The sequence below is a fragment of the Gymnodraco acuticeps genome, unplaced genomic scaffold (assembly GCF_902827175.1).
Source record: "Gymnodraco acuticeps unplaced genomic scaffold, fGymAcu1.1, whole genome shotgun sequence".
NCBI lineage: Eukaryota > Metazoa > Chordata > Actinopteri > Perciformes > Bathydraconidae > Gymnodraco > Gymnodraco acuticeps.
The window spans coordinates 30,183-53,178 of NW_022990853.1; the positions used below are offsets into that span (position 1 = coordinate 30,183).

The 22,996-nt window shown below is 40.1% G+C and overlaps 1 protein-coding gene across 1 annotated transcript in view; it reads left to right on the forward strand.

Moving 5' to 3' along the window:
• The window catches only part of LOC117557358 (cytosolic carboxypeptidase 6-like), a gene marked incomplete at its 3' end in the record, with an annotated part of 40,830 nt that extends 18,331 nt beyond the window's left edge, over positions 1 to 22,499 (forward strand). Inside the window, exon 3 of the mRNA XM_034233165.1 lies at positions 22,375 to 22,499. Within this exon, the coding sequence (XP_034089056.1) occupies positions 22,375 to 22,499 (125 nt within the window). The remainder of the gene's footprint in view (positions 1 to 22,374) is intronic.
• Between the last annotated feature and the right edge of the window lie 497 nt (positions 22,500 to 22,996).

Here is a 22,996-nt window from a genome sequence, read left to right on the forward strand (position 1 = left end):
AAACATGTGTTAATAGTGAACATGTTGGAATATGCTCGTGTTTTTAGATAGTATAAAAATTGTATTTATTCTAGTTTTTGTAGGTGTTAAGCCCGACAGTTACTTCAAGATGTTCTGTATGTTTCCTTTTATACATATGTATCATTTTGGCTCTGAATTCAAATGTAATGACAATGCTTTAATGGAAAGCAATTATACATTAACGGTTGCATTTCTCAAAAGGAGAGTTTAGACTGTGAACGACATTATTATCGAAGCATTAACATAGGCAATAATCTTACTTAAATCCTAAGTACAAACTATTAAAAAAACAGCTAACGACACAAACTCTAGTACATTTAAACATTTGGAGATAACCACAATTTCCACAGAGAATTATGTTGAAGATAAGATAATCAGAGCTGTATTCATCCTTAGGGAAATTCAGCAATGCAGCAGTTGAGAAAGAAGTGGGAAGAGTGCAAATATAAACATTTAAGATAACTTGCAGGTGCAAAAAAGTAGTCGGAGGTTGTTGGACACTTGTGAGCAATGCAATAAGTAAAAATACAATTCTTACATATTATCACCCTATAGAAATGTGGAGGGAAATATGTTAACAAACAATAGCTTAACTAGCAGACATGCAGAACATTGTGATTAACCTGTTGAACCCCATCGGCCCACCCCCGGGCGGAAAAACGCATCATCTGCAGGAAACAGCGTCTGAGGGCTTCTTAATATTTAATAAACTATGAATGTTTCATATCCATGTGACGGGAAGACACTCAGCTAACTGATCATTTTTGGGTTTTTTTGCAAAAAAAAACACAAAGCTAACGCTGAGCCTCTGAATTAGCCCAGTGCGAAAAAATGCTAACGCCGTTTGCACAGAAAACACGGTATAACACCCTTATTACTTATTCTAACTGCACATCCAACATATCGATTAGCATCGTGATAATACACAGAATCGATAGGTATCTATATCATCACTCCATGATAAGAACTCGCAACATTATAACCAAAAACAGACATCACAACACGTGGCGCAAGGTAGCGAACACAGCAATATGTCTTACCTTCGTCGTTGTCTGATCAAAAGTTGTCTTCAATGACATTAAAACGATAGAAACGCTGCTGAAGGCTAATCCATAGGTTAATCCAATCTAAGCCTGTGTCACTTTGAAATGATTTCTGATAATCCATCAGCAATAAACCTACTTTTAAGTTTTCAGATGTCAGAGCGTGAGACAGGTTTCGCTTTAGGCAAATTGCATGCGCATAGCCCCCACTTCACAATGGTAACGTTGGTGTGTATGTGGAAATGCCCCTTTGTTTCTATTGGCTCTAAGAGATGTCAATCATCAAAATCGACCAATGGGTTCCAGAGAAACGAAAAAAAATGCCCATTTCCACCCAAATCACCTCAGAGGTGGAGTTTTTTTTGCTAAACCTCTCTAAAAAGGTCAAATGCCACTTGTTTTGCATCAATCTTGATACAGGGTACTTATTATATGTTGTACTTTGGATTCCTAAAGCTTTTAGTCTACCATCCCATCATTCAAGGGTGGTTTTCACTATAAGTAAACAACATTTTTTAGACGGACACTATCATTTACAGTTTTTTACTATTTTCAATCTGAATTTTCCTTAAAATAAAAAACATCTATATTGATTCTGACTTTTCTACATCCAACTCACAGGTTTATTATTACTTTGAGAAAAAAGATTATTAATTTACCCCTTTTTAGAAGTGAAGTTATGGTCATTTGTTCTGGAAATGTCATTTTCGAGCCTGAGACCTGAAAAACAGGCTATGGGGCTAACAGGTTAAAGAGTTGTGGTTCTGGTCACCTCTTAGTTCAAATTGTCACTCGCTTTTAGCTCTGTTTTGGTCTGCACCAACTCCTGGTCAAAATATATGAAACGAAACATATGTCTCAATGTTCACCAGCTTGATACATTTTACACGAAAATCACCGTTAAAATATTTCAGCAAGCAGAGGGGGCTTCTAGTGATAACTAAGAGTTGCATGGTGTCTCTGTGAGCAACCGCTTTTACATTAAAGGTCACCTATCATGCTATTTTTAGGCAATAGCATGGGTCTCAGATATATAAAACTATATAAAAAAACATGTCTATGAAGTGTTTTGCTCAAAATACCAAACCGATCACCCATTCTAGCCATGCCTCATATCCCTCTATTTCACTTCCTGTTTCAAAAGTGCTGATTTGGGGTATAAAGTAGGGGGCTGAGCTCATGCGGGAGATTCTACCGGCAGATACTGCCGTGATGAAACACCATATCATGGATTATCAAGGATTCTCTCTGAAACAGTTTGGAGCTCAAAGGCTTTCTCTCTTGCCGGTTATACCACAAGGTGAGTTCCTTTTTACTTCCTGCTTCTTCACACACATGCTCTCCAGTACAGGTTAGCTCTGAGTGTTAGCGATGCTAATGTGAACACCGACCATATGACGTCCAAAACAGTCGGGCATTGTTTCTGATAGCAACGTTTCTGATTGGGCCGTGGGTCCACATTTCAGATATTACGTCATATCGAACACAAATCTGGATCAGCTCCGTTGTTCCCCGTTTTTAGAGATTTGGGTACGGAGGAAAAGAGAGAGGGTTTTATTTTCTGACGCTGCGTGAGTTCCCCGACACACCGGGGACACATGTTGATGTAGAGAAGACATCAAAAAGTGCATTTTGCATGATAGGTCCCCTTTAAATTTCGAACCGATATTCACTAAACAAAATGAACACACTTTGAGGAAACATCTGAAAATGAACCCTACATTTCTGTTAGTGTTTCTGTGTCGTTGTTTTGTACGGAAGAGGATTAGGGCCACTTGAAAAACCCCACTTTTTTTTTTGCATGTGGCCCTAATCCTCTTCCGTAGTTTTGTTACTTTGTTTTGATATAAAAACTGTAAGCTTTGTTTGCACTCTAAAGCATTATATGAGAAGGACATATTCTTTTTTAAGAATGTAGCAGGGAGGCAAATGCCGACTTACTATTGTAACAGGCAACATTTATGCCTTCAGTCAAAGTCAAACTGCTTTCTTCTTCAGAGCAAAATCGGAGGATTACTAAACGATAACGTCGCTAAATAATGCTTTCTGTAATCCAGCCTTATGTTTATGTAACCGAACATTTTTCTAACTTTTACTCATTTTAGTTCTTGAGGGTGTATTCCCATCCTCTTCATGTTCAGACTTTAATCCCAACATAATGCAGCGATGCTTGGAGTCCTTCCTGAAATCCTTTCTCTCTAAATGAAGTCATCTCATTTATCATTCCTTCATCATGAATCTGGCATCATCTACAACCTCCTGCTGTGATTTAAAAACTTCATCCTAGAAAAGCTCCCTGCACACTTCTCTGATGAATTATGTCTAATTTGAGTTACCTAATTATGTCTCTTAATCGCCCATAACCGATGGTATAAAAAGGGATTAGTTTATCATAGGATAAATTGACTTGTATATGCTGTATACATATTCTAGAAAAAAACCATGATTTGTAATCTGGGATTTTGTCATACAGTATATGTATTTTTTTTGCCCCATCTTAATTTCTCTTAATTGCCGATAGCTGGGTGCTGTGCCTGGAAAAATGATAGCTGGGTGAAAACTCCTTGATCTTCTGCCAAGGCCTTTCAGTGGCATTCAGTTCTGCCTTTTCCTGCTTTTTTTTTCTTCCTGAAAAGCTGGCATTGCATTGACAGTAGAAGCACTTAGTGTAATTCCCTAGATTGAAAAGCTGTTCCACAATGAGAGATTTCCTCTGCGTTGCTCCTAACTGTTGAAAAACCCACACTGGGATTAACACACGTCCTCTCTACTGATTGGCTCATCTCCTGGATTCACCTTTTAGCCTCTTAAATAAGCTCCAATCTTAGCACACACAATACTGGACTGGTCAAGCAAATAAATCTAGTGAAAGCTCTACTGGTTAAGTAAATTACAAGAGGGATTTTGTTGATATTAGAGATGGAAATCAAGTGTTTAAGTCCAGGCGGCAGTCCTTCCTTTAAACAAATCCAGCCGACTCCAAGTCAAGAGCCATTTACTGCGGTACTGGATTAACTGGGCTTTTCTCTCATTTGCGGAAGGAAACTGCTGTCCACTTTGCCGTGATTTGTTTGTTCTTGAATGGCAGGACATAAGCACTACAAAGAAAAACAGTCTTCGCTCGAAGAATACACTTTATTTTTCGTCTGGTTCTCCTACATTTTTTGTTCTTCCTTGATTCTTTTTTTCTCTCGTTGACCTATTGGTTATTGGCCAGTGATTTCTTGCCTCCCTTTTTTCTTCTTTTCTTGCATCGGCTCCTTGTGTTCCTGAACTCATTACAGAGCAATCAGCCCCAGGCGTTGAAGTGGGCACCCAGAGGGAGCAATAACTGTAAATAAACACTACTGCAGGCTCTCCGATAGCATGTTACCAAGATGATAACAGCCCTTCTTAGGCAGGCCTGTTGACCTTCTCCTTGCCTTAGGCTTGCCAAGGACTCCTCGGCTCCCCTATGCTTTTATCTCCCTGACTCTGCTCCAACACTGTAGCTGCTGCAAAGATTACTACTGAGGAAAATAAGTTACACTGAGAGAATATAGAGAAGAGAAAAGCCATGAGGGAGAGTGCTTGGAGAGGAAGACACAATTCAAGATAGAACAACAAAGACTCGACCTGGCTAGTTGTCCCTCCGCCACCTCTTCTGTGTGAACTCCTTCTTTGTAGGGCTCAACATAATTAACTTGTTAAAAGATAGCGTGAAATTGGAACAGACTTGTGGCCACCAACACACTGGACACACCGAGAGGAGACGATAAAAAGGCAGAGTGACGGACGGAAAGAAATCGGCAGAAAGAAGATGAGACCTGAGGGACGGTCGTGCCCAAATTCTGATAAAAAAACCATCGTTCAACTCTGCGTTTTGAGGTTAGAGAAACAGATGAAAGTGAAGATTGCAATTCCTCATGGTTAACTCTCCAACACTAATGCAGAGCGTCTGACAGCATGTCCAGAGCTGTGGGGCTAGAGCAGTGTCTGGATGAGATTGATAATACAATTAAGCCAGTCCCAGTATGAATGCATCACTATGACCCATTACTACACCGACCGCTTCAGATGGAGCATACCAGTCTAGCTCCAGGGCCTTTTGGACGGGAACAAATACAATTATAAAAGGCTAGCTAGAAAATGTGTTCTCTTTAGGATGTGCCTGTACATCATCAGATATGTGTGCCTGCATATCTCTGCGCTGTCCTCAGGCCCCGCTTTCTTCATCTATATTGAAACGAGGCGCTCACTGGAGCATAGATGGACTCATAACAGTATGAATTCTCCCTTATTGTCCCCTCGTATTGTCTGCTCTTATCCGGGTTTTGTTGTATATTAAGATTATTTTCAAGAACAATTTTCCGCATAATGTTTACAAATATACACGATCACTTATTGTGTGTGAGTGTGCAAGATTGTTTTAGAAATTACATTTACTTTTTATTCAGACAATAATGTGGACAGGAGAATATCAAGTGAGTTCTCAGACAGTACATTAGTTGAGATGAAGGCAGACATTTAAAGCATTTCAGACTTAGCTGCAAATCATAGCATTACTATTTAAAGACCCCGTGAAGTGTGCGCCTGTGCATTATCTGTTATGCTAATACGTATATTAATGACCAAAATTGTTCATTGGAACCATATCAAAAGATGTTGGAATAGCAACGAATTTGACGAGTTTTTAATTTGCCGCAGGGAAATCCGCAGTTGACCTCCGCCTTCGTGGGCGTGGCTTGCGATCTACTGCGTGACGTCACGAGATGGTCGCCGCCGAAGTGTTTACATTCATCACAGTTTATTGTTTCTCTGTTTCAAAGTCGAATTTATCAAAGTTTTTGAGCGAGTATTTTACTGGAAAGTGTGTCGGCTCAAATCTGTAGGGTTCAATGATGTCCTGCGCTTCCTCATCGTCACTTCCATCTTCTGTGCCACTTTCCTCATCTATCCTGTCAAAATCAATCATTTATTTCGCACTTGTATCACTTTCCAAAGTCTCCGCCATGTTTACAATCACAACAGGGCCCATCTTGTGACGTCACAGCCGCTATCGTCTGCAACTTCCGGTAGGCTTAGATGGCCGATATTATTACAATTAATAATTAAAAATTATTTTAGCCATGAACAGGCACAATGATATGTAAGGAATGAAACTGCCATTTCATTTTGGCGCAAAAACATGCACTTCACGGGCACTTTAACTAAGGTAGATGTTTAATGCTTTTTTAAGGGCTGGGTGAGTCTATTTGCTATTGGGAGTTTAAATGCTGGAGCTTTATGTGCATTATTAAATAGTAATGCCCTCTGTGTTTAATGGTATTTCTTCTCCTTGTTGGCACTGGTCTTAACATCTCAATGATCTCACCTATCTGTTTCATGCTGAACTTCAATTAGCTTCGTCTTGTTTGGGACCGTGTCATTCACTTTATGGCCAAACCGTTCCCACAGATATGCCAACGTATCTCCGTCCCCGTTGTCTATGTCAATTTGGCTAAGACTACTGAAGACTTATATTAGCTTCAGCTGAACTTTTAAATGTCCCCAATTTCTTAACTGCATATTCAAGTATAGGACATGAGAAACGACCCATAGCTCTTTTATATTCAATATGGCATATCAGTATTGTATTAAAGGTTTCCTATCATCTCCTTGAGTTTGAAAGGCAACCAGCTGAGTCTCTATGAAATGACTGACTGTTAATTAAGTTATAAACCTCAACTTTTCGTGTTGTACACTTGAAAAAACAAAAGATTATATAATGTGTTAATTATTAAGCTTTACAGATGCTGGTAGGCGGACTGTGTGAATATTTTCACAAAGCCAGCTTGCTGTTTCCCCCCAGTATTCATGCTATGCTAAGCTAAGCTACCCAGTTGTTGGCTATACTGTATCTTCATATTTGCAACCCTGGCTCCTATTATGTTCCCATACAACTAAACTGCACTGAGTTTTCTGTGTCATTTCAAACCTACTGTACACATTTTCATTTGTAATTGACTTTGACTGAGAAGTGTTATTGTTGTGTCTGCTACTGGGAGAAAATCCTGTTTAAACTAATCCATCCATTCTGACATCCTCCCGATACTGATTTACATGAATGTAGATTAGGTACGGTATATGTGGTCGAAACGAAACGTAATCTGTGAGAATATGTGTCCCCCTTGAAATCTAATTGACATTGCAGTTTGGTTGTTTGGGTTAAGTAATATTAAGAGAGGCTGACATGAGAGCTGTCTAAATCTTCGTATCCAACTTTCTGCAATATCTACTATTTCTTCAATATAGGGAAAAAAACAGAGCCTACCCTTTCAACTGTTTTAAAAGCTAGCCTGCATTTTAGTATATATGTTTGGTATAGTTAGATTGTGGAAACTTGGAGGTGACCTCTTTAATCTCGCCTGCAGATGAAGTGATATGGCATCAGGAGAGAAGGCAGGCTTTAAGAAGTCGTGAGGCAGGAGATTGATGTTGCCTCTGTGACGACTTGCAGAGAAGGCAGACGTTTAGCTGCAGGTCTAAACCGAGACCCCTTCAATATGGCTGCTGCTGCTGGCTGGAATCAATTCAGTCTTTATCAGTCCCCTTCTTCTGTGTGCAGGAATCCTCCCCAGCCACAGAGCAGCCGGGGGGAAAACTGATGTGTTTTCCAATAATGAAATGGAACACGGCAACAAATAAGTTTAAAAAGGTGCCTGTCTGCTGTCCCTCCGCTGAACAACACGCCTTTAATCTCCAGCCTGGTGGTTAAACACAGTTGTGGCCAGTAGTGGATTGCAATAGAGTACATTTACTCGAGTACACTACTGAAGTACAAGTTTGAGGTACTTATACTTGAGTATTTTCATTTTATGCCACTTTTACAATGTCGATTTGAAGCCAATATTGTTTTAGAAACTAGTTGCTTTTCAGATTATTAGCTCATAAATATAAATGTAAACTAATTAATAAACATTGACATATACTTGTTATACATTATATAACCAGGCTCCACCTTTACCAACTGTGTTAAACACATGAATACATCAATAATCATAATCCAATAATATATGATTCTGAAATGGGTCATTACCCATAGCAACTACTTTTACTATCGGTTCTTTAGGTAAGATATAATGACGATACTTGTTTCCTTACTAACTTTATTCCTAGGGTTTTGAAAGCAGGACTTGTGACTTGTAACAGTATTTTTTAAAGTATAGTATTTGCTATTTTCATCACTGGTTGAGGCCTATGCTGGTCAGAACAAATGAAAACATCTGGTGTGGGTCTTTTTGTGTGATGCTTCAACAGTAGGTGTTGTTAATTTTGATATAGCAAAACAAAATTGCTGTAATAAAAATGGATTCATAAGACATTAAATGTGTTTTTCCCACCTATTATGGACATTGTGTGTACAACTATGTATGATTTAGGACATGACAGCCGACACGTCTGCTAAATAGGAAGCAGTGTATCCGCAGAGTCTATTTCATTTTGAAACAACTGCCTATTACCATTGTAATGGCTGCTTGTGAGAGTGAGTTCCAGCTCAGGCCCGAGGCGGCCTGCTGTACGATGATCCATCTGCATGGCAGGAACATCCATCCAGAGCATAGCTACAGGCTGAAGGCCGGCCCATTGTGTGGGCTGAGCACTGTGACTGCTCCCTCTTGTACCTCCATAATGGGATTACATTAACCAGGTTCTTCTGCTCCCTCTCCAGCTCTCACACACACACACACACACACACACACACACACACACACACACACACACACACACACACACACACACACACACACACACACACACACACACACACACACACACTCCCTCTCCAGCTCTCACACACACACACACACACACACACACACACACACACACACACACACACACACATACACACACACACACACACACACACACACACACACACACTCCCTCTCCAGCTCTCACACACACACACACACACACACACACCACACACACACACACACACACACACACACACACACACTCCCTCTCCTGCTCTCTCACACACACACACACACACACACACACACACACACACACACACACCACACACACTCCCTCTCCAGCTCTCACACACACACACACACACACACACACACACACACACTCCCTCTCCTGCTCTCTCACACACACACACACACACACACACACACACACACACACACACACACACACTCCCTCTCCAGCTCACACACACACACACACACACACACACACACACACACACACTCCCTCTCCTGCTCTCTCACCACACACACACACACACACACACACACACACACACACACACACACACACACACACACACACACACACACACACTCCCTCTCCAGCTCTCACACACACACACACACACACACACACACACACACACACTCCCTCTCCTGCTCTCTCACACACACACACACACACACACACACACACACACACCACACACACACACACCACACACACACACACACACTCCCTCTCCAGCTCTCACACACACACACCACACACACACACACCACACACACACACACACACACACACACACACACACACACACACACACACACACACACACACACACACATCTGTGAGCCCATGTGTGGATGACTGACTGTCCACTTGGCCACCTCATGTTTGCACCATAGCCTGTATATATAAAGGTTTGCACCCTGTGTACTTGCCTTTGGCCCTGTATCATGATGCAGTTTTCATACCCATTCTACAACACTTTTGTTTTTGCACAAACATACCGATATTCTAAGAGTATTCCATTTATTCAATGTTTTTGATACATTGTATATTATTTAGATACTCTAGTAGTGACATTATGTCCTTTCTATTTTGAATTTGCATATACTTGCCGCTAATGTTAACTTGTATTTTTATTCTATTTGTATCTTATTGTATCTTTTAAATATTTTTAAGTTGTGTAATGCTTGACAATTGACTATCCATCTATCCATCTATCCATATCTATCTATCCATCCATCTATCCATCTATCCATCTATCCATCTATCCATCTATCCATCTATCTATCTATCTATCTATCTATCTATCTATCTATCTATCTATAGGTTTATGGGATGTCCACTTATCATGAAAAAATACTCCGCCTTCTTAAGCTGTTGCTCACTTGTTTTCATGGCTGTGCGAGAGAGAGAAGGCGAGACAGAGAGACAAAAATAGAGCGAGACGGAGGGTTTTGTTCAGGGTTTTCCTCAAGGAGAAGCTGTCATGTGTAAAATCTTGTTCAGAACCAGCAGTTGTGTTTTGTTGGGCTGCACCAGCAGGGCTAAGCTGTTAGTTGAAAACCAATTTGTTAATGTCTAAACGCTGCACTAGTTTCCCCTCAAGGACAAAGATTGATATTCAACATAACCTGCCAAGACACCACTGAAGAAGAATATGGAGAGCGATGATACTCAAGAGGAATTCTGCAAGAGATCTCAAGGACTCGAAATTGTGCCTTTTTTCCTCTTTCTCATCTTCCCCCTGTCTGTAGCTCATTAGCTTTACTCACTTTAATACTAGTCTGTCTGTTCTATAAAGAACCACAAATAATTCCCGACAAATCTGGTGTACTGTGAATCGCTTTTCAACATCACACAGACTCAACACAACTTTGCTTTATCTACTTTCTTTGCTTTCAGAGGGCATTCCAGGAAATCAGTTGGTCGTTTATGTTAGTTAAATACTAAATGATATGGGATTGATTAAAAGGGTCAGGCTACTTGACCACCAAAGCGTTCAAATCTGGAGGTAGCCACCATAAAATTAAAACTGGGATCAATGGCGTGTCATATCCCCGCTGCTCCGCGGGCTGAACATGTAATTCTAACGCAGAAGCTGCAGCCATCTCTCACGTCAGGCCTCCCAGCATCACGCTCAATAACCCAGCCGGCCATGGCTGCTGTCTTTTTGCCACCCGGGCTACTGTATCCACAAGCAGAAGCACACAGAGAGGAGTCTCTATCGTTCGGCTCCTCTGCAGAAGTTGTCAGGCACGGTCAGACGTGGGAAGAAGTGGAGTACAAATACTTTGTTACTGTACTTAAGTACATTTTTCTGGTATCAGTACTTTACTCCACTACTTATTTTTCTGACGACTTTTTACTTTGACTTCTTACATGTTGAACTCAAATACCTGTACTTTCTACTTCTTACATGTTGAACACAAATACCTGTACTTTCTACTTCTTACATGTTGAACCCAAATATCTGTACTTTCTACTTCTTACATGTTGAACACAAATACCTGTACTTTCTACTTCTTACATGTTGAACTCAAATACCTGTACTTTCTACTTCTTACATGTTGAACACAAATACCTGTACTTTCTACTTCTTACATGTTGAACCCAAATACCTGTACTTTCTACTTCTTACATGTTGAACTCAAATACCTGTACTTTCTACTTCTTACATGTTGAACACAAATACCTGTACTTTCTACTTCTTACATGTTGAACACAAATACCTGTACTTTCTACTTCTTACATGTTGAACACAAATACCTGTACTTTCTACTTCTTACATGTTGAACACAAATACCTGTACTTTCTACTTCTTACATGTTGAACTCAAATACCTGTACTTTCTACTTCTTACATGTTGAACACAAATACCTGTACTTTCTACTTCTTACATGTTGAACACAAATACCTGTACTTTCTACTTCTTACATGTTGAACACAAATACCTGTACTTTCTACTTCTTACATGTTGAACCCAAATATCTGTACTTTCTACTTCTTACATGTTGAACACAAATACCTGTACTTTCTACTTCTTACATGTTGAACTCAAATACCTGTACTTTCTACTTCTTACATGTTGAACACAAATACCTGTACTTTCTACTTCTTACATGTTGAACACAAATACCTGTACTTTCTACTTCTTACATGTTGAACCCAAATACCTGTACTTTCTACTTCTCACATGTTGAACTCAAATACCTGTACGTTCTACTTCTTACATGTTGAACACAAATACCTGTACTTTCTACTTCTCACATGTTGAACTCAAATACCTGTACTTTCTACTTCTTACATGTTGAACACAAATACCTGTACGTTCTACTTCTTACATGTTGAACTCAAATACCTGTACTTTCTACTTCTCACATGTTGAACTCAAATACCTGTACGTTCTACTTCTTACATGTTGAACTCAAATACCTGTACGTTCTACTTCTTACATGTTGAACACAAATACCTGTACTTTCTACTTCTCACATGTTGAACTCAAATACCTGTACTTTCTACTTCTTACATGTTGATCACAAATACCTGTACTTTCTACTTCTTACATGTTGAACACAAATACCTGTACTTTCTACTTCTCACATGTTGAACTCAAATACCTGTACTTTCTACTTCTTACATGTTGAACTCAAATACCTGTACTTTCTACTTCTTACATTTTGAACACAAATACCTGTACTTTCTACTTCTTACATGTTGAACACAAATACCTGTACTTTCTACTTCTAACATGTTGAACTCAAATACCTGTACTTTCTACTTCTTACATGTTGAACACAAATACCTGTACTTTCTACTTCTTACATGTTGAACACAAATACCTGTACTTTCTACTTCTTACATGTTGAACTCAAATACCTGTACTTTCTACTTCTTACATTTTGAACACAAATACCTGTACTTTCTACTTCTTACATTTTGAACACAAATACCTGTACTTTCTACTTCTTACATGTTGATCACAAATACCTGTACTTTCTACTTCTTACATGTTGAACACAAATACCTGTACTTTCTACTTCTCACATGTTGAACTCAAATACCTGTACTTTCTACTTCTTACATGTTGAACACAAATACCTGTACTTTCTACTTCTTACATGTTGAACTGAAATACCTGTACTTTCTAATTCTTACATGTTGAACACAAATACCTGTACTTTATACTTCTTACATGTTGAACACAAATACCTGTACTTTCTACTTCTCACATGTTGAACCCAAATACCTGTACTTTCTACTTCTCTCATGTTGAACTCAAATACCTGTACTTTCTACTTCTTTCATGTTGAACTCAAATACCTGTACTTTCTACTTCTTTCATGTTGAACTCAAATACCTGTACTTTCTACTTCTCTCATGTTGAACTCAAATACCTGTACTTTCTACTTCTTACATGTTGAACACAAATACCTGTACTTTCTACTTCTTACATGTTGAACTCAAATACCTGTACTTTCTACTTCTTACATGTTGAACACAAATACCTGTACTTTCTACTTCTTACATGTTGAACACAAATACCTGTACTTTCTACTTCTTACATGTTGAACTCAAATACCTGTACTTTCTACTTCTTACATGTTGAACACAAATACCTGTACTTTCTACTTCTTACATGTTGAACTCAAATACCTGTACTTTATACTTCTTACATGTTGAACACAAATACCTGTACTTTCTACTTCTTACATGTTGAACTCAAATACCTGTACTTTATACTTCTTACATGTTGAACACAAATACCTGTACTTTCTACTTCTTACATGTTGAACACAAATACCTGTACTTTCTACTTCTTACATGTTGAACTCAAATACCTGTACTTTCTACTTCTTACATGTTGAACACAAATACCTGTACTTTCTACTTCTTACATGTTGAACTCAAATACCTGTACTTTCTACTTCTTACATGTTGAACACAAATACCTGTACTTTATACTTCTTACATGTTGAACACAAATACCTGTACTTTCTACTTCTTACATGTTGAACTCAAATACCTGTACTTTCTACTTCTTACATGTTGAACACAAATACCTGTACTTTATACTTCTTACATGTTGAACTCAAATACCTGTACTTTCTACTTCTTACATGTTGAACTCAAATACCTGTACTTTCTACTTCTAACATGTTGAACACAAATACCTGTACTTTCTACTTCTTACATGTTGAACTCAAATACCTGTACTTTCTACTTCTTACATGTTGAACACAAATACCTGTACTTTCTACTTCTCACATGTTGAACCCAAATACCTGTACTTTCTACTTCTCTCATGTTGAACTCAAATACCTGTACTTTCTACTTCTTTCATGTTGAACTCAAATACCTGTACTTTCTACTTCTTTCATGTTGAACTCAAATACCTGTACTTTCTACTGCTCTCATGTTGAACTCAAATACCTGTACTTTCTACTTCTCACATGTTGAACTCAAATACCTGTACTTTCTACTTCTCTCATGTTGAACTCAAATACCTGTACTTTCTACTTCTTACATGTTGAACACAAATACCTGTACTTTCTACTTCTTACATGTTGAACACAAATACCTGTACTTTCTACTTCTTACATGTTGAACTCAAATACTTGTACTTTCTACTTCTCTCATTTTCCAAACAGCTGGTTCCTTTAGTCTGAATGTGTGTTTGATGCGTGATCATTATTCTTTAGAGTCATTGCGTGTCTATTGATTTGAACACGATCCGTGTATCCATCATTTCCTGGTCTTCTCTAAAGAAGAGGGACCAATGGAAACGTTGTCATGTTGCCGTTGTTCAGCATGGAAACATTCATTAGCTAACAATGACATTATTGTTCTATTGATATAAAGGGAGGTCAGGTACTCTTTAAAACAGCTGCTAGTTATGGGTACTTTTTACTGAAGTATATTTCAAAGTTCTTTACTTTTACTTGAGTAAAGAAGTTTAGTCAGTACTTCTACTTTCACCAGAGTATTTTTAAACACGAGTATCTGTACTTCTACTTGAGTAAAGGATGTGTGTACTTTTGCCATCTCTGTGCTACCATATTAGAGATACATAGGTTGTCGTATAGGTATTCAAGGTATACCTCGTATAGGTATTCAAAATCATTCGCAGACCTATGGGGTGGCTGTAGCTCAGGAGTTAGATGGTCATCCACCAATCAGCTGATGGATCAATCCTCAACCCCTGCAGTCAACATGTTGATGTTTCATTGGGCAAGATACTTAACCCCAAATTACCTCTAATGGCCAACAGTGTGTGAATGTTAGCCTCCCTGAGCAGGTGGTATCTTGTACGGATGCCTCTGTATCAATGTGTAAATGGGTGAATGCTGACTTGTATATGAAAAGTGCTTCAGTTTGTCGTATAGCTGTTAACCTTCAGTTCAACTGTTCATATGTTGATATTCAGCCCTATACTCATTCTTCACAAATGCAAGGCCCCATGTGTCTGGATCAAGCAGCACTCGTAAATGTTACTATTGAAACGGAAGACATTTCCAATCAATTGTATAATACCATCAAAGTAATCAACCTTGGGGAAGCTAATTGATGTGTGCACTTGTAATATAGCTGCAAGACTTGAAATAAGTTCTACAGATCCATATTACTGTGATAGGCAAGGCAAGGCAAGGCAAGGCATATAGCACCTTTCAACACAAGGCAATTCAAAGTGCTTTACAAAAAACGAAAGACATTCGTTTAAGCATGACATTCCCAAAACATGGAAAAACGAATAGCTTTGAAGTGACATGTTTGACATTATTGAATTGCTGCACAAATACTGTTTATACATAGGCTACCATATTTTCCGGACTACAAGTCGTACCTGAGTATAAGTTAAGAGAAAAAAAACATATATAAGTCGCTTCGGTGTATAAGTTGGTGGAGCTGGCGGCAGTGGGGATTGGTCCCCATGCTGAGGACCCGGGTTCAAATCCTTTCTGTCTCCTCCTTTCAACATTGTTACCTCAACTGGCTGCCAAAGAAAATCTTACAACCTTACATTACTTGTTAGACGCTTTTATCCAAAGCGACTTCCATACTCAATACTGTGGGCAATCCCCACAGGAGCAATTTGGGGTGAAGTGTCTCAGGGACACAACGACATGCTGACAGCAGTGGGGTTTGAACCTGTGCTCCCCTGATCCCAACACCAACGCACTAACCCACTGCGCCACACGCCTTACAAAAATGTTAAAGACAAGAACAACTAGTTTTGAGGGGTTGTATTAATGTATTCATATATTTTACATATTTTACAGGGACAGTGCACAATAATCAACATTTCTGTAAAGTTAGCCAAGAGCTGTTTTTCGTAGACAGATTTTGTAAGTCAACCAAGTAAATACAATCACATGAAAACATGAAACATACAGTCCTGGAAATATTATTATATATACATTTGCTTCAAAGGTGACATTATGCTAATTTCCAGGTTGTATTTTGGTGACTAGAACATGTTTACGTGCTTTCATATTACAAAATATATATATCTGCCTTTCTGCAGTGTGTTCACCCTCTGTGTCTGTTCTCCCTCCAGAGCCCCTGTCTTTATGCCTTCGTCCCGCCCAGTTCTGCTCTGATTGGTCAGAGTTTCTTCTGTGTTTTCTGTGCTCTCAGCATCTCTGCACCGTCATTGCCGCCAGGGATGACTGTAATAGCCTAAGCAGCACTTTCTACCTATATATAGTGTACAGTAGTTGTGACGTCACAGCCATACCAAAGTCATGGTGTCTTGTTTTAAAGGCACAGTATCTGAGAAAGTGGGCTTTTTGGATTGAACATTAAAGACATGAAATCTCACCTTTTTACACTAGGGGACCTTTAACGGAGTAACATTTGTGTAATAATAGCTAAGTCTCTGATTTGATAACATCGTCATGTTCAGTGTTTGTTTCCTTTGTAACAACCTGTCATCCCTCATGTCTTTTAACGACATACAGTGTAACTCAAAGTGTGATTGCTCTGCTGCCAAACCAATCAGAGAGAACATTGATTAGCAGCGTTTTCCTTTTGCTTCCAGTTGACTGTCTAGTGAAGCTCTATAATGATGTGAGAATGATTTTCACCACATCAATGTATCGAAGCATTAAAGACAACTAAATCTAAAAACACATACCCCTCTATAAATAATGAAAACGCCCTCAGAGAGTGGCTGAATGGCGTTATTAAGACTTTGACCTTTGGAGGCAATTATCAGCAGGGTCTAATAGTCTGTGTTTGGCAGTGTCAGCTGTGTGAATGGCTGTGAGTTGGTATGCGAGGAGAGATGATCGATTGGATGACACATGCGTGGAACAGGTGCCGCTCTGCTTTCCTCTCTTTGTCCACGCTCGCTCGCTGCAGCTGGGTCTGGTTGCACCCTCCGCCTGCTCTTGGCTTTATCTGCTTTCAATGGCTGAAGATTGCATTGCCACGCAGCCAAAACGCTCGCCCCTGCCAGCCTGCTGCTCCTTCACTCGTGCGAAACATACAAGTCCCAACTGATGAAAACTAAGGAACATCTCTCACCTCTTTCTCCTAATCTGTAAAACAGTGGTTACTGGATAATTAAACCTACTGTCATTACTAGGCTATACTATTATCTTTCGAGTCGTCTGTGCCTATTAGCTCTTATCTGTGCTTATGTATGTGCTTTTGTGTGTTCATGGGTTTGTATGAGGCTTTTAATTGGACATACGTGCTTTAAAATGTGCTGCTTATGTTTTAATTATGCACATGTGCTTTTTCTGTGCTTATAATAATACTAATAATTCATTTATTTTTATATAGGTGCCTTTCAAGGCTCTCAAGGTCACCGTACAAACACATAAAAAACAAGATACACAATACATAACACCAGCAGCATAACCCCCAGTTTCCACCGGGTCCGTCTGCGCCGCGCTGCGCCGTGTTACGGTTGCGCCGCGGTGGTCGTAAGAATCGCGGCCACTCTAGTCAATGGGTGCTATTCCACCACACGCGCCGCGTTACGGCTCAGACGCGTCCCAGACGCGTCCCAGAAGCGGCTCGGCGCAGCGCTTCTCTAAAATTAGGATGAATCCTATTTTTGCCGCGGCGCAGCCGTAACATAAGGTCGGGCAGGCAGCCCCCCCCTCGCAGGAAGTGGAAAGGTGAGCATCCGGGCCAGGCCCATCCCCCACATATACTAATTTAGCAGACCCCCCTCCTTCATCACAACCCCTCCACTACGATACGCACAATGGACGACGAGGTTTTCATCATGGAAGTGGAAAAACACACTATTTTTATATGATGTAACCGATGCTTACTACAAGGACAACATCAGAAAGGACAAGGCCTGGTTTTTAGTCGCTGCAGTTTGTGGAGTGGAAGGTAACAACTACATATTAATGTTTTAAAGTTAATTAATACTTGTAGGTAGGCCTACAGTACAGAGCCATTCAATAAACACAATTTAAACAGACACAAAAATAAAACATTTAACTACGTAGCCTACTTACTTTCTTGTAGAAGTACAAATGTCCAGGATGCCCGAATCAATAACAAAACTGCGAGCCTGCACGCACGACGCTACGCTTCTGAAACGCTTCTGGGACGCGTCCGGTGGGTTATGGCGCTAGAAGAGGTCGGACCAAAACCGCGGCGCAGCGCGGCGCAGACGGACCCAGTGGAAACTGGGGGTCAGAGACATAAACAAGACAATGCAGTATATAAATAAATCAAATGACCAAATAAAAACATTTGTATGTTTTCTTCTAATGCCATCAATATGCCAATGACTGCTGATTTAAAAATAAGTATTTATGGCTTAATCTGGCACACTTACATGATGGACTCAAGTGCTCATGTTAATTAATTTGCATTTTACCAACTAAAATGAATAAATCCAAAACATATACTTTTCAGATTATGGCCTTTGCACAAATTGAAATTCAACTTTTTTTCCAATATTGTATACATTTTTTTATTTATTTCAAATAAAGATCGTGAGAACATACAATACAAAAACGTACACTTACGACGGGACATACCGAACACCGATTAGATACCGATACAAATGAAGAAAGAAAGAAAATAAAGAGTGATCAACAGGAGAAGTCACAACCTTGTGTGTATTCTTAACGAGTTTGTTCTTGCTGTAACACTTAACCATAATGCTATTGGTGACCAATCCATCACAAACTCACCAAGTTCCTCTTAACACCTATGATAACTTAAACTCCAATTGCATAATGGACATCTGTTTTTCAAACCATGCTAAAATATTACCTTATTATTTAAGATGCCACATTTCTTTTGATATACTTTATTAATCCCCCGTGGGGAAATTGTTTCTCTGCATTTGACTCATCCTAGTGTTCGGAGCAGTGTGCTGCCATTTTGAACGGCGCCCGGGGAGCAGTGTGGTGCCTTGCCACCTCGTAGCACTTGGTCTTGCCGGGACTTGAACTGGTGACCTTCCAGTTGCCAAGCCAAGTGCCTATCGACTTCGCCACCACCGCCCCAAATGTGAAAGTTATCCCATAGTAGTCAAATATCACATCAATATTTCATACCAATATTTGTAAGGTATTTCACGCAGTTGATGTCACTCTTATTGTAGAACATTTTTTCACAATGTTTGACTGTATTATGTATGTATTTATGTATCCTGACCACAGGCAGACGTGGTTAATTCTCCCTCAGCACATGTAATTTCCACATGAAAAAGGTCACTTATCAACATATAGCCTTCACGCCTCCCTCTGACACCCACTGCCTGCCTTTTAATGTCTGTATAACCTTATGTTGTATATGCCTTTTTGAAATTAGAATTAGCAGAGTCTATGAAGAATGACTAGACAAAGTACAACAATTCTACATTTCACCAAGCTCTGCCACAGCTAGAGTAGCGCTGTGCAGAGAGAGATGTGTTCAGGCTCCGGTGTGCTGGAATGAGACTAATGGTGAGTGGCCACTCACCATTAGTGCGAGCTGCAGAAGCTGTGGATGGGATTCAAATGTAAATACGGCTCAGTCATCAGCTTATTGTTACGCAATAACTTTGTGCAATTTCTCTCTCGCTGCTTGTGTGCTACTGTCGCATGGTGTGTTATAAAACTAGAAAAATACCGCTTTAAATATGCAATTTAAGACTGAAATACTGCATTTGTTTGTGTATCAGACTTCTTTGAGTTTTCTGTAGTCGTATATAAAGTAATGATGGCACCTCTGCGGGTAGCTTCAGTGGAGTGTGTGTGTGTGTGTGTGTGTGTGTGTGTTGCAAGCTGACTAGTGGATTAGGTCTGTCTGATGGCAGAAGGAGAGGGATCTCCTTTGACAGTGTGGTAGTTAGCCCATCTGTCTATAATCAGGTGTGTGTGTGTGTGTGTGTGTGTGTGTGTGTGTGTGTGTGTGTGTGTGTGTGTGTGTGTGTGTGTGTGGTGTGTGTGTGTGTGTGTGTGTGTGTGTGTGTGTGTGTGTGTGTGTGTGTGTGTGTGTGTGTGTGGGTGTGTGTGTGTGTGTGTGTGTGTGTGTGTGTGTGTGTGTGTGTGTGTGTGTGTGTGTGTGTGTGTGTGTGTGTGTGTGTGTGTGTGTGTGTGTGTGTGTGTGTGTGTGTGTGTGTGTGTGTGTGTGTGTGGTGTGTGTGTGTGTGTGTGTGTGTGTGTGTGTGTGTGTGTGTGTGTGTGTGTGTGTGTGTGTGTGTGTGTGTGTGTGTGTGTGTGTGTGTGTGTGTGTGTGTGTGTGTGTGTGTGTGTGTGTGTGTGTGTGTGTGTGCTTGCCAGAGATCTTAGCTGCCTGGAATCGACTGGTTAAAAGTATTGGATTAATCACAGAGCCAAGAGAAAATAAACTGTCAATTTGTACATTTTCTGTGCAGCTCTGACAAGAAAGCCAACACACTCTCTTCTCACGTTTTCCCCCCATCTCTTCGAATCTGACAATCATTAATCCCTGCATGCGGTCTCCTTCATGTGTGCTCCACATATGAATCAGGAGATACATACAAGGCCTATATTTAGAATTCTTGTCATGCAATCATCTACTTCCCAGTCATCTTATAGACAGCTATGAAGATTGGAAGCAGGGAAATAGTTCCCATCGGATTAATTACACTTTTATTACATGTTAGACGCTTTTATCCAAAGCGACTTACATACTCAATACTGTGAGCAATCCCCACAGGAGCAATTTGGGGTGAAGTGTCTCAGGGACACAACGACATGCTGACTGCAGTGGGGTTTGAACCTGATCCGAACACCAACGCTCTAATCCACTGCGCCACAGCCTCCTACTTCCACTGATCATCTGGATCTTTTTGCTGTGGATGGTATATTGTGTGTCAGTTATGGATGGCTGGAACAACCCCCGTCTGTTGGTCTTCCTGCTCCCCATACCTGCTGCTCTCTGTGGGCTTTGCTTTGAAGAGACTCACACATGTAGTGGGGAAATGGGCAGAAGCTCTAAACGGCAAAGACCACCATGAAGATGAAACACTATAAGTAGGCTCTGCTCTGTGTGACTTAGTGTTGAAGTGAGTCCGTCTTGACTCGACTTTGGCCAATACAAAAAACAAATAATAATACATTTAATACAAATCTAACTTTTCTTTTTTGTATGTAGCACGTATTGTGATGTCGCGAATTCTGATCGCTCAGTGATGATACCAATACCTATAGAATCTGTGCAGTTACGATAAGTAATGGTATTTTGACCTTGAGTTCTGTGCTAAGTGCGTCAGCATTTTTTCGCTCAGGGCGCTTAGACGCTTCATGCTTTGTTTCGGTAAAAATGGTTAATATCTTCAGTTAGCTGAGTTTCTAACCGTTAAGTGAGTATGACACATTAATAGGTTTTTAAATATTAAGAAGCCCTGAGACACAGTTTCGTGAAAAAACTACCCGTCAGACCCGGATTAGGGTCCTCTCGGGCTTAACAGGTTAAAAGGTTTTTGGCTTACTGAAATCTAAATGCAGGACTCTTGCTTTTTTGTGTTTGTTACTTTATGGTTGATTGCTGTTATTGTAAGTCATGTTCATCAGCATCAGCCAAAACATATGTTGTGTAATATATTGTCTGCGTTGTGTCTAAGCGTCATATTCTCTTGAGCCCAATGTTTGTGATCTTTTTTACAGATGCCCTTTTATGCGTTTTTGAGTTTTATTTTCCCTGTAGTGTGTAATAGATCGTAGTGCATGTAAATGGTCTGCAAAGGCTGAAACCCCTGTGTTCCCTCCAGAGGAAGTTTCTCCCCCCCCCCCCCTTTAAACGTCATAGTGACATCACTGCGTTACACTTTCCATCTATTGGCTAGCGCTCCAATACATTGTACGTGATAGGCTAAGGGGCGGGACATCTCTAAGCGGTTGACCAATCACAACAAAGCCGGCCAGCTAACCAATCAGAGCAGACTGGGCTCTGGTTTCAGACAGAGGGTGAAAAGAGGTACAGAGGTATGAGAAAAACAAAGAGCTTTTTGAACATGAATCCTCTTTCACAGTACGGGAACAAAACACATGAATGAAACCTCATTTTAAGTTGACTACATGACGGAATAGCGACACCAATGATCCAGTGTTCCTAATGCTACTGTGTTTCTCTGTCTCTGCAGGGAACCTCGGTCGTGTTGACTACATCAGTGAGTTTGAGTTTGATCTCTTCATCCGACCCGACACCTGCAACCCCCGCTTCAGAGTGTGGTTCAACTTCACCGTGGAGAACGTCCGCGAGACACAGGTCAGCACATCTCTTGTACTCCGATACTAACAATCTCTAAAGCTTCTCTACCACTTTCATATTTTATTCCATAATAAGCACATTTAAGCCGAAGCTACCAAGTGCTCTGTTTCTCCACACTCGTGTCTTGTTAGTGGGAACACTTGTAAGCCCTGTCGTTCTGCAATGGGTTGGGCCTTTCTCATAAGGGCGGGCTATGACTAAAGCCAGTGGTGTGCAAGATTGACGATTGTTTTAATGAACAAACACATCCAACTTATCTTCTACACTTCACCTCTCGATGAGAAGCATTGTAATGTAGACAATGTTACGATTAAATGCTTTGAGACCTCGCTTTCCCTAGTGTCATACTCTTACTGTATCCGCAAATATGCTGCATTGTTGGTATAAGGTATGTTACTTATATAAAGCCAAGATTTAGTTAGATCCAATTTGATAAAGATATAAGCTATAGCTTCAGTATTAATGAGAGAAAAGCCTTGCTTTAAAAGGCAGTA